The sequence below is a fragment of the Xenopus laevis genome, chromosome 3L, assembly GCF_017654675.1.
Source record: "Xenopus laevis strain J_2021 chromosome 3L, Xenopus_laevis_v10.1, whole genome shotgun sequence".
Taxonomy (NCBI): Eukaryota; Metazoa; Chordata; class Amphibia; order Anura; family Pipidae; genus Xenopus; species Xenopus laevis.
The window spans coordinates 105,305,692-105,319,481 of record NC_054375.1 but is presented as its reverse complement, the minus strand read 5'-3'; the positions used below and the strand labels follow the sequence as shown (position 1 = coordinate 105,319,481).

The 13,790-nt window shown below is 38.9% G+C and overlaps 1 protein-coding gene across 10 annotated transcripts in view; it reads left to right on the top strand.

Moving 5' to 3' along the window:
- tcf12.L (transcription factor 12 (HTF4, helix-loop-helix transcription factors 4) L homeolog) overlaps window positions 1–12,386 on the top strand; it is a 133,941-nt gene extending 121,555 nt beyond the window's left edge. For all 10 annotated transcript variants that reach the window (XM_041586765.1, XM_018253035.2, XM_018253037.2 and 7 more), the window contains 5 exons: window positions 5,299–5,413; window positions 6,489–6,639; window positions 7,214–7,446; window positions 8,701–8,854; window positions 9,780–12,386. In XM_041586765.1, the coding sequence (XP_041442699.1) occupies window positions 5,299–5,413; window positions 6,489–6,639; window positions 7,214–7,446; window positions 8,701–8,843 (642 nt within the window). In that variant the 3' untranslated portion in view covers window positions 8,844–8,854; window positions 9,780–12,386. The remainder of the gene's footprint in view (window positions 1–5,298; window positions 5,414–6,488; window positions 6,640–7,213; window positions 7,447–8,700; window positions 8,855–9,779) is intronic.
- Window positions 12,387–13,790: the final 1,404 nt, after the last annotated feature.

Sequence of the window (13,790 nt, the reverse complement as noted above, 5' to 3'; positions counted from 1 at the left end):
ACTTGGAGCTTTCTGGATATTGGGTTTCTGGATAACAGATCCCATACCTGTCCTTTAATGTGGAGTGCTGGGCCTGCGATATTGCATACCTTAATCGAGACAGTCTTCCTAAGCAATAGTTTATGGCTACTAGGTGTTCCACTTCATTTTCTGGAACGTGCCTTATGTAGTTAGAATAGAACACCAGTCTTTAAATGAAGTCCTTTTTTACATTTAATACTTGTACAGGACATAATTGGTTAAGTGCTCTTTGAGTAAAGTCAAGATGTCCTCTTTTTTCCTTCATTTTCTTCTGTGTAAGTCTAGAAGAGATAAGGAACTCAGATCTAATTTTGGTGCGGAAAGTAGGAAATGAGTTACTGATTCCTTTTTTTATTTCATAAGCAGACTGTTTTTTTGACCTGACTTTAAGGTACCAAATTTCCTGCCGTTTGCCTCATGTTTTGTTTGCTTTTATTTATAGAATTGTCAGGACATTGCCAGACCCAAACAAGAAACTTCCTTGTTCTTCATATTTTGTTTCTTCTTCAGAGCATTGTTTAGAGTCCTGTTTTTAAGCTCTGCTAGATGCCAGAATCTAGAGATGGCCACACACAGGTTCATGTTTTTGTTTTAAGGATAAAAATCCAGTGTGACCACTTGATTCCGTTGCACCAAGGCTATCCAAGTGAATTGCAGATGGTTTAGTATAAATGATGCTCTTGTCATTATCAGTCTAATGGAGATATATACAGGAAGGAAATACAACTAAATCTTTACTATACTCCCAAATAATGTGCCTAACACATGACAGTTGAAATTTACCTTGGCTTGTACTGAAAACATACATTATAAAAATACGTTTCTATTAAAAGTACTCGATTGTATCAATTCTTTATAAATCATGTGACTGACTCAGTATTACCCTAAATGTACTGCTATAAGGGGCAGCACAGTGAATTCCTTCCATTATTCGTATGTGACAGTTAATAACAGATAGAGAAGTGCTGGAAGCCAATATATTCTCTAATCCAAAAAAAACTAGGGGAATCCTTTAATGAATGGGCCTAAGTTTGCTACTTGTCTAGTAACCCAAAGCAACCAATCAGCATTTACTGGTCAGCTGCTTGGAACCTTGTGATTGGTTGCTAAGGGTTACTAGATGTGGACAAACGTAAGAGTAGTTGTTATTATTACCCTGAATGTCTTTCCATTAGAGTTATTAGTGCCATAAATATGCATATATCATAAATACTTACTGTAGGTCAGTTTGTACAGTTCAGTATATCCAGGACAAGGACCCAATGCTCAAATATTTGGCTCTCTTTCACTCCTGGCTCATTGCCACCTTCCAAGTTCATGCTGAGGGCAACTTGCTCTGTACACCATCTGGAACCATTCTAGATCTGGGGCTAAGGTGTTATCACTTTATTAAACCTTTAATCACTTTTTTTTAGCTCAGTAATTTATTCCTCTCTACTAAATTCTCCTTTACTACAACAAGTTGCTCTTCTGTTTGGGACTCTCAGCAGGGTTTTGCAGCAGGGATTTTGCTGGATTCTTTTGTATGACAGACAGAACCCATTTAATTAAAGACAACATATGCTGTGCACTTGCCCCTCATCATTATTAAGGACAACATGTGAATAAAACTAATAAAGAATGCCCGCCCCATTGAAAACATACATGTATATAGTGAATAAAATACCCCCTCTTGTAAATTATAAGGATATCATAAGTTACCGAGGAGTTTCAGGACCATATACAAGTCATGGAACCCCGAGGTAACTTCTAATATCCTCATATTTTACAAAATGGGGTACTTTATTTATTATAATACACAAGTTTTAGTGAGTCATGTGACAAAAATGACATCACTACTCACTGTTTATAAGGATATAATTTACAAGATATTCATGGCTTATGTGTATTATAATGCAATATATTCAAGCTGGCCAAATGCATCAAAGTCATCAACATTATATGCAAATAATAATAGACACCCTGCATCTAGTATGCAAACACGAATAGAATATTTCTAATATCATGGTTAATTGTATGGTGAAACCACTCCCTCAAAAGAGCATAAACCTGCAGCCATATAAAACAGATGATATGGGAAAGGCTTTTGTTACTAATACTTAGAGCACTCGCTGTTATAAGACTGAGGGAAGCACTTTAAGAAAGAGAGACTGCACTCCAGTGATTCCGTGCTTGCAATATTACTCTAGGGAAAGTTTTACAAATGATTTCTTCTGCGCTATTCATTTTACTAAGATTCCTACAATGAAATCCTTAAAATCAACACTGGTATTAATTGTGTGAAGCAGCTAATTAGGCCCATTCACACACAATACAGACCAGTTAGTTCCCTCGGGCTCATTGAATGGAGACAGATGCTGGTTGGCTGGTGGGTAAATGAAGGCAGAGTCTATTGCAGTTCAGAGGGCAGCCATTTGTTAGTGGGATTTTATCAGGGAGCGAGGCTTCTCTAATCACTGAAATGTAGACTCTCAGCTGTATGCTAATGTATCTGCAGCCTATGGGACTGTGCTGGGGAGGTCACACTGACAGACAAAAGACTATTTGTACACCTGTTGTGTGTGGACATTGCCATCTTAATGACGTTAACCCCTTGAGTATAGAACACTTCCAGAATCTTTTACAAGGCACGTTTAATCCTAAGGCATTCAAAGGCAACTGAAAGACACCCTTTCTGCCGAATTGACTTTTTTCTAGAAAGATTCCAGGAATGTTTGGGAAATGTTAATTTATTAAACACAATGTGATGTGCTGGCATAATGAGAAAACTTGCAGTTGGTCTGAGAAAGACTTTCAGTGCTACATGAGACTCTCTTAAAGCTTTCTAATGCCTAACTAGTGAGTGTCACCAGACCCAAGGAACAGTTGCTCAGTAAACACTGTAGGGCAGATTTATCAAGAGCCAAATTGAAAATTCAGTCAAATTATGGTCAAAACTTTTTAATTTCGAGATTTTTTTTAAAAAAAATTGAATTAGATTTTCAAGATTTATAATACTCTGGTCCTTTAAGAACTCAAGTTTGACTATTCACCACCTAAAAGCGGACAAATTAATTCAATAGGAGACACCCAGGGATCAATTTTGAGTTGTTTGCAGCCTTCCTGACATTTGAGGGTTTTTTTCGGAGAAAATAGCTCGAATCGAGTTTTTAAAATCGAATTTGCTTTTGTAAGTAATTATTACTTGAAGTTCCTAAACCTGACTGTTTTGCCAACCTGAATGTCCCATCTCAGTCTGTCAGAGTTTGTAATGCGAACGGACTACTGCTGCACAAATATGGCAGCCCCCTCATAGAGGAACATGGGGGTAAGAAAGGTACTGGAAAAGCATGAGGCAAATACTTTTTTAATTGTAAATAGCATTCAAAGATAATGTTATGATAGATAATAAAAAGGTAATTTTCTGATGTCAGTATCTCTTTAATGTCAGGGCCTTAAATGAAGTAAATTCAGTATTCATGTCCAACCCATGAGAATACCTTGTCCGTAAGAGAAAAAAATTGAATTCCTAGACAGAGCCAGTTGGAATGTGGGTCCATTGACTGATCAGTACAAAGCTTAGGGCCGCTATGTAACCACTGCTCCCTTCTAGGTGTTTTGCCCTCATTTCCCTTCTGTTACAACCAAGCTGGTCACCAAATGATTGTCTCTTCTATCATGTCTGACTTTATGCAACCATTATCCAACATTATGGAAACACAAGTAGTTGTGCAGCGAGTGACGCTTTTTAATTTGCACCCATTCTAAGAGAGACGGCAGACAGGGTGCTTTGTCACCCGCAGGTAATCCCCTCTCCCGGGGTCTACACAAAAAAATGGATTAATGTTAGTGTGCATCTGTAAGGGCGTCTCTTATTAACATATACAGGGTAGCTGTAAGCATGCTTGTTATTAATGCTGTATCAAGTGGCTCTAAAGGAATAACCTCTGACACTACAGTGTTTTCCTATGAGCAGTGTTCAAACTGAATGGGAGGTTTCAGCAAAGTAGTTTGTCATTTTCTCTCTCTGGGGGACTGGGGCTTAAATGGAACACAACGGGTTAAATAAGCCACTTCTTTATCTACACGTTATGGCTAGATGCCAGCCTACTCTTTTTTCCCATTCAGCCAAATAATGTGGATTCTGAATCATCATTAAATGGCGGCAGGAACACAAAATATATTTGCCATGGAAATATGAATACATGTTGATTTTGGAACGTCCTTAATCAAGAGGAACTTGAAAAAAGCCATTCATTGGGATGACGGGAAGGCTAACAAATGCTCTCGCTGCTGAAAAGAACAGCTGTATAGTGCTGTACATATCATGTGCTTTATTTTTAAATCTGTTCATTTCACTTGTAAATTGTCAGAGATTACTTTTCCTTGCATTGAAACCATAGATAAGGCCAACAGATGAAGAGCCAAAGCCACTTCTAAGCTTTTTAAAATAGGGAAACTAAGGAAACTAAACTCCCCCCTACACACACACTCTCTCACTCACTCTCTCTCACACTCTGTCTCTCACTTGTACTCTTTCACACTCACTCATGCTCTCTCACTCACACACTCTCTCTCACACTCACTCATGCTCTCACACTCTATCACTCTCACACACTCTCTCACACACTCTCTCTCACTCTCACTCACACACACTCTCTCACTCACATTCTCTCTGCTGATTTATGTGATGGCTATGCTGTTCATTGTATAAAAGCATTGTGCTGAATCTGTCATCCACACGTACATCCCTTGGCTTGGTGTAATATCAGCCCCCTCCTTCCTTCTGACAGCCAAGTGCTTGTCTTTTGCTGAATCTTCGGATACTCACTCAGTGCAGCCTGTTGTGTAGTTTCACGTGCCTGTGGTGCAGGGAGAACAGTCAGAGCCACACCCATTGCTGACTTTCCTATGTGCAGCCGCTTTACACAGTAATTACTGCAAATATAGGCAAACCCCACTTACAACTTTAGTTGCCCCTTAAAATGAGAGTGGCTGTGTCTGCTGGTAAACAGACATACATAAACCTTTATAATAGTACTATACAAACTTATGTAAATGGCACATGGGTACTTTTCATGTGGCGTGCTTGTGCCACTATCATTTTACTTACACTTGAGACATCTGACAGCACCATTACCCCAATACAAGTCATTTTTCAGACAGTAAAGCACTTGTACTGGTGCTGTTTATTTAACAAGAGCTGACTGAAAAGTGCCCTGTGTTTCAACAGCTTAATTGTTATATTATGTTTTTACATTGGTCTCCTTATAATGATTTTTTTTCTTAATACCTTAGGTGGCAAATCACAGAGAAGATTCTGTAAGCATATCCAGTGAGCATTCAGTTCTGTCAAGCACAGTTTCTGCATCAAACACAGAAATTACTCACAAACCCCAAGACAATTACAGAGGTAAGGTGACTGCCAGGGTGAAAATGCACTGCCTGATTCCAAAACAGCTACAGTCAGCATCATAAACGGGACTCACGCAGCTGCATTTCCTAACTGCACAAGAGTCAGTCACACTTTGAGTGAGCAAAACACACTGGGTTTCATTTATAAACACTGGGTAAATTTGTACCTGGCCAGTATCCCATAGCAACCAATCAGTGATAGTTTTTCTTAGTCAACTGCCAGTAGAACAATGAAAGCATGCATCTAATTGGTTACCATGGGTTACTGCCAAGGTGCAAATTCACTCAGTGTTCATAAACAACCCCCCCCCCCCAAAGTGTGCAAGTTACTGTGTGTGACAAACTTCAAGACAGTTTCCTCCACTTTATTCAGTTTTTATGCAAGGAACAGCTGCAGAGGGTCACAGGTAAAGCTCCTTGTGTGGAATAATCAATTGCAAACTAAAGGCAACTGCCACACAGGGCTGATTCTTGGCCTGATTATAAATCGGCTGTTTCCTATGTGTCCGCACTCACTGGCACTGCATTTTAGTGCTGAAATCCACTCCGTGTGTCTGTACCCAGGCTGACTCAGTGACTGTGAGTGCACATATACCCAGGAGCCAGCGGATTGGCTGATTCTCTGCCTATGTAGCAGTAGCCTTACTTTAAACTATTACTCCTGAAGGACTCACTCATGTGAAATATTTTGCTTGCAATGACCTTAAAGCTGCTGCTTGTTTCTGAATTTCGAGTATGTTGGGAAAGCTGACCATGTTCATGTTTTTGTAGGTCAGAAACATGGGAATAACTACATCTTGATGGCACTTGCATATATAGTTTTGTTGGGGGAAAAACGAACGGCAAAAGAATTCCAACAACTATAAAACCTCCTCACTTGCAAAGCTGTCATTATAACACCATAGTGATTCATGTTGTACTAGTTGTACTATATCATACATAGCCTGTGACCAACAACTGCAAATAGATTCTGGGTTTTGCAGCAACTAAAAATCTAAATATGACACAACTGGATAACAGTAATGCCTTTAAGTTTGCGTATTAACTTACATATACTTTGTGTTTTTACACAGCGTTATCCCAGGCATTGACAAGCTTGATAGAAATCAAGACTGAGCGCAAAGAAAAAGATGAGAATATCCACGATGACGTCTCTTCAGATGATATGAAATCAGATGATGAATCCTCTCAAAAAGAAATGAAATCTTCAAGAGGGAGAACAAGGTTATTTATTATGTTTATTAGTGACAACTATGGAGCGGAAAGGCTCTGATTATGATGATCAGTTTCATAGAGCAGCTGAATAGTTCCATACATATGTTTATAGCAAGGTGCATGATTTCCAGATTATTCTAATAATATGGCCATATCTGCAAGCATAGAGCTACAAAATAAACGATTGCGCAATTCGAATGTAGGCATAACATACTTCACTTCTAGGAATGTACAAATGCCCTGGAGGACTTGCAAACAGCTATAGATTTTATGAAGAGGAAAGCTTGCTGGGCTACCCTGTAGGCTTTTTTGGGAAATATAATGGCATTAAATATTCAAACTGCCATTCTCTGCTCTTGCCATCTGCACCTGTGAACTGTTTGTTGGGAACATGTACGATTAATTACAGTTCCTATCTACTCGTGACCAGTAATTCATCAAGTATATTAAATTCAGGGTGGGGAGCAGATCTCTAAGGTGCTGTGTATGTTAGATTGTCTCCCAGCAAGCAACATGTACCTTTGTTTTGCCTCCACGTTGAAAATAAATGAAATAACAGAAGATAATTGCTTCCCATGTTTAGCAGTATCAATGAAGATGAAGATTTAAATCCAGAACAGAAAGTGGAGAGGGAAAAAGAAAGGAGAATGGCGAACAACGCGAGGGAACGCTTGCGCGTCAGAGACATCAATGAAGCGTTTAAAGAGCTTGGGCGCATGTGTCAACTACATCTAAAGAGCGAGAAACCACAGACAAAACTACTCATTCTTCATCAGGCGGTAGCAGTTATCCTTAATCTAGAACAACAAGTCAGAGGTCAGTAGGGCTGAATGTAACTCTGTATATTTATTCTCATATACACAAGTCCATGCCTATTCCTGGTTATGAAGATCATTAATAAAAGAGAATCAAAATATACATTTATTAATAAAAGCTATTGCCACACCTCTACTGTAATAATAATGCCAAATATAACACAACACTGAATGTAAATAATATATATAAAAGACATTTGCAGAGATAATAACAAATGTGGATATTTGACATCTAATTCCACTGCCTCCCCTATAATCACCCTCCCAGGTCTCACCTCCAGGAAAAAAGTGCTGAGAATAACTTCATGTCACAGGCCAACTGATCAGATACCTCCTTATCTTTTCCACTCTGATTGTTAAGCCAGCCATAGGCATTCCAAGCAGCAGTCTAGCAAATGTTGGAGCCATTCAGATAAAGGGTGTTTGATCTTACTTTGATCCTGGTTGTATATTTCAAATCCCCACCATAAAGCAAGATAGAAAACTACTACACAATATCTCATGTTGTTTTGGGTGAAAGTAAACATTTGTATTCTGACACAGTATCCCTTTAAATTGCTCACACAGTGTTAGGGCAGGGGCACAAGGGCAGATACGGGGAGATTTAGTCGCCTGGCGACAGGGGGAAGGCAGTTCGGGGAGATTGTCACCCCGAAGAAGAGGCGATTAGTTGCCAGGCGACTAAATCTCCCCGAATCTGCCCTTGTGTCCATGCCCTAAAGGTTGCCATACACGTAGAGATCCGCTCGTTTGGTGATTTTGCCGAACGAGTGGATCTCTCCCCGATATGCCCACATTGAGGTGGACGATATTGGGCTGATCCAATCGAGGGCCCTAGGGCCCAACGAGCAGATTAGAATGTAGCCAACATGGGTGGTCGGATCGCGGGACCACACCAACATAAAGATTCATCCATGATCCGACTGGATTTGTATTCCTGCCCAATCGACATCTGCCTGACTTGCAGCAGATATCGACCAAGAAAGCAGTCGGAGGGCCCCACACACGAGGGACGATAAATTGCCAACTTGGTCTGTCTGCAGCTTTTATGGCCCGTGTATGGCCAGCTTTAGTTTGGAATAACAAAAATAATTCTGTATTTTGTCAGTTTTTACCAGTTACTGTTACAGCAATAAACAATATTCTAAACAGGAAGCCTGATTATAAGATCAGATCACTTCTTTATTTTGATTAATCATAAAAAAATCTTTTCATTTTAAGCCTAATGCTTTATTTGTACTGATTTATTTTGCAGAGAGGAACCTTAACCCCAAAGCAGCCTGCCTTAAAAGAAGGGAAGAAGAAAAAGTTTCTGCCGTATCGGCAGAGCCACCAAACACACATCCAGGAGTTCACCCTGGTCTTACTGATACTACCAACCCTATGGGTCATATGTAAACATCAGTCAGGTACGTAGCAATCATACCACCAAAATATTTCTTCTGCATCAAAATGAATAACTGTGTAGTACACTCTTTCTTTAACATATTTGATGATCTTATTTTATTGTCACCTTTGCAACCTTAGCTTATTAGGAACAGTTCAGTGTAAAAATAAAAACTGGGTAAATAGATATAGATAGACTGTGCAAAATAAAAAATGTTTCTAATATTGTTAGGCAAAAATATAATGTATAAAAGATGGAGTGACTGGATGTGTTACATAATAGCCAGAACACTACTTCCTGCTTTTCAGCTCTCTTGGTTTCCACTGATTGGTTACGAGGCAGTAACCAATCAGTGACTTGAGAGGGGGGTCATATGGATCATATCTGTTGCTTTTGAATCTCAGCTGAATACAGAGGATCAATTGCAAACTCATTGAACAGTTATGTCCCATGTGGCCTCCTTATAGTCGCTGACTAACTCAGTTAGAGAGCTGAAAAGCAGGAAGTAGTGTTCTGACTATTATCTTAGACATCCGCTTTCTCCAGCCTTTATACATTACATTTTTGGCTAACTAACTATATTAGAAACATTTTTTATTTTGCACAGACTATTTACCCAGTTTTTATTTTTACATTGAACTGTTCCATTAACAGAACCAATTCCATAATCAGGTTGGGCTTCCTGCCTTGCAGTTATGTTATTTCTAACTACACAATTGCTGTGAGCTTTCCAAAGCACATCCGTAGTAAGAAGTGGGAACCTTTCCACTGCAAATGTATTTCCCTTTACCAAAACATTTTAGTGTGGCAGGGGGAAGATGCAATACTTGACTAAGAGCCAAAGAAAAGTCCTGTAAACCATATTCTTTGTTATTTATAAAGCAGATGTGAAAACTCCTCTTTCATTAGCAATGATCACTGACCCTTCTGTCTGCTCTGCTTTCCAGGTCTCCGGCACTATTGATAGGATATATAGAAGGTGACCTTTCATCACAAGGACACAGACAAATAAGATACGGACGACACAAATCTGACAGGATCACTAGAAAATGAAGAGGGAAAATCAAACGAACTTGATGCAAGACATCCAAAATGCAATCTATAGACTGAAGCAAAACACTTCTATCAGCCGCTGAAATCTGACAATGGTGATGGGACTTCAGCCCATGAAATAGTTGGAACATATCACACAGCGCGTGTCGTTTCTGCACAATCAGACTGTCAGTGTCTCTCCACACCCCGTGGGAGCTGCCTTGTGCCTAAACAAAATTGACAAATGCATTGTATCTACAAATATTATTTATTATGGAACTGTTATAAAGGTCTACGTATAAAAAAAAAGGGAAAAGTTGGGCTGAACGTGGAGAAGATTTCAGTTGATGCCAGCAATCGTATAACTGTTCACATACAGAGAATAAAAGCAGTGGCAACCTTTGTCCCTTAGCATTCCCAGCAAACCTATTAGTGTCTTAACAATGGAATTGTCTTTTATGATCCTTTCCATTACTGTTGCCATATGAATAGTGTTTTCCATCTACTGGAAAATATTACGTTGGTATTGTTTTTTGTTGTTGTTTTAATGTTATTTTTGGTCTCTGGTAATCTGAACAGTTATGGTCATAGCTAAACTCCATGCTTTAAGTACTGTTATACAAAGGACTGGAGCAATATTGGGGGGTATATTATTCCCTCTCTTTTCCTGAAGTAATTTAAAAGAAAACCCTTCACTGTAAGGCTACCTGGGGCAATGATTCTATGCAGTACCTGCCACATATAGAGAACATAAGGAAGCACAAAAGGAGATGTTGCAGGCCGTAATTACTGTGACTATTTACCATAAGCAGGTAAAGTCAGAACAACACGTAGGTATGAGATAATGATGTCCGAATTAGGAATGCACCAAATCCACTATTTTGGATTCGGCCAAACCCGCGAAGATTCGGTCGAATACCGATCTGAATCTGAATCCTAATTTGCAGATGCAAATTAGGGGTGGGAAGGGGGAACATTTTTTACTACCTTGTTTTGTGACAAAAAGTCACACAATTTCTCTCCCTGCCCCTAATTTGCATATGCAATTTCGGATTTTGTTCTGGCCGGACTGAAGGATTCCGAATCCTGCTGAAAAAGGCAGAATCTTGGCTGAATCCCGAACCGAATCCTGGATTTGTGCATCCCTAGTCCAAATGAAACAAGAGCAATGGTCGGCTCTTTACCAATTGAAAATTACAAAGTTGGATCGCACAATCTTAGTAGAAAGAAAGTTTATTTACAGAAAAGAAAATGACAAAAACATGATCATTTGCCCTACGCGTTTCAACCATAAACGGTCTTCATCATGGGGCTTTCTCACTTTTTTGATTTCTGTGCCCCTGAAGAATACTGTTTTGCGGTCAAAACGCTTAGGGCAAATGATCATGTTTGTGGCATTTTTGTACTTGTTTTTTTCTACTAAGAGTGAGCGGTCCGATCCGATGTTTGATTATACACATTTTGAAGACATTTTGGGCAGCCTCCTGTCGGATCAGCACCTTGTATTGATATGAGTGGGCGCCTTCTTACCTTTGATAGTCTACTTTATCAATTGAAATGGCGTATCCGTGAAGGATTCAGCTAGCGCCCCTCATTAACAGTGCAATTCATTGTTTCCAGTCTATACAAACCCCGTGAATTTCCATGTTACCCGTCTTCCACTACTATGAGCATGGAAGGAAAGAATTGTTTCTTATGGTCTGAACAAATTCTATCCGAATGAAGACAACTCTAAAGAGAACAAAAAATATATATTAGTTTTGGGAACTATATCATTGCTGATCCCTCGAATAATGGGGAGGTTAGTGGATAATTCCATTTGCTTATAAATATCAATTATCATGGGACTATATCTGTGGCCTTGTTCTTTATTCCAGTATTTATCAACTAAAGATTGTTGCATATGATGTGATTGATCACTTGCCACTGCCTGCCCTTTTTTCCTCCATTTTTGTTTTGTTTCTCTCTTTCTCGTTGCTATATTAGACATTGCAGTATGCCCAAAAAGCTTTTCTTCATAAAATAGAAAGGAAAAAAAAAAAAAAACATTTGGCTTATTTTTCACTGTAGTTAGTCTTTTATACAATAATCTTGTAAGAAAATTTCTTGGATTCTAAATATTACTCTTTCTAGATTTTTGAAATCGAAAAAGTTTTCAGTAAAAAGTTTCTTACTTTATTTTACTATATTAGGTAGTAAAAATGTAGGGTTATTTACCGTAACCTGTTCATTAATATCAGAAATTTACAATAGCATTTTAAGAACATAGTAGGGTCCTAGCATACCGTGTAGTACCTATGGAGTATTGTAAGAGCTAATTGTCCAAGATGAATTGCTTTATCATCTTGTTCTCCAGTTTCCATTGTTGGTCTCTTGCAGATTTGTACCCTGTGTCAAATTCAGCGTATTGTTGATAATTCTCTTCAACCAGCAGCAAGAAGTTCAAACATTTCTGTCAATGTAACAGAAACACAATATGTATATAACATTTATGTAGCAATAAATGTGCCATCTTTTTTAAATACAGTGGAGCTGTGTATTTCTTCTCCTCCATGCTTCCCTCTTCAGGAAAAGAATTGTGTTTCATTCTTGTGCTGTTTTGGTTTCTTTATTTTCGCTCAAACCAGCTGTATCAGTCTGTCTTTTACTAGAAAAGGTAAGTGTCCATTATCAGAAAGTCATGGGCTGCAGAGACAGACTCTTACTCACTGGGAAGGTTCCAATACAAGAATATTTAGGTGGAACCTCTGTTTTTCTAATTGGAATGGGTGACCTCGTGTCAGCTGGAAAGACCTACTGGTAAATAAAGCATTAGAGTAATTATTGTATGATCCCCTTATATTTTTATATATAGTTAATATCTCCCTAAAGCACCTCTTCTCCACATTAAACAAGCCCAACTTGGCCATTTTTTTTCTCGCTACTTAGACTTCCATGCCCTTTAACAGCTCCTGTCCTGTCCTTTGGACTCTCTCTAATACATAATGTCCTGTTTGATTGCTGGAGACCAAAATTGTACAGCAAATTCTAGATGGGGCCTTACCAGCGCTTTAAGTGGAAGAATGACCATTACCTTCCACTAATCTATGCCCCTATTAATACAACTCAAAACCTTGTTTGCCCTTGCAGCTGCTGACTGCCATTGCTGAATCCCACTACATTCCCGCCTAGGCTCCTTTTTAATCTGCCAGCCCTACAGCTAGGAAACTTCCCATACAGGCAGCACAAGTCACTAGAACTCTTACAAAGTAACTGTAAATCCACTTAATACCAACACTATTCATTTACATGACCACTTTTATCATTTAATTCTCACATGGACCTCCCTCTTTGGAATACAGATGCATCATCTTTTTTTTCTTGCAGAATGAATAAATTAGTTGAACTGTTTGATTTGCTCAATACGCAATACGGTTATAGAATTCATTCAGAACTGTAAAAGAGTTGCTAGGAAATGTGCAGCGGAGAAGCAGTCAAGCCACCAGACCATTAAGGGGTTAAGAGCACAGGTTATGAAATTAGGAAAAAGGTATTCATAAAATAGAAGTATATGAACAATTGGGAGCAAGTTGAAGTGGGCTCCACCCTACGTTATTTCGAGCCAGGAATGCTCTGGGGTTTCATCAGTCCCTTCCTTATAAAGCACAAAAGGAAATAAAAGGGGTCCTTCTTGGGTGATTTTGAGCTTTTCTCAAATGTTATGCTTCATGTTCATGGATAGACTACGTAAGTGTTTTCACATATTATTCAGCAGAGGAAACTTTTGTAATCTAGCAGCCAAAAAAAACTCTGCTCATTCCACCATTATCTTTGATTTATCCAGAAATAACATACATTGCCTTCTACAGTTACATAGTTACATAGTTAAATTGGGTTGAAAAAAGACAAAGTCCATCAAGTCCAACCCCTCCAAATGAAAACCCAGC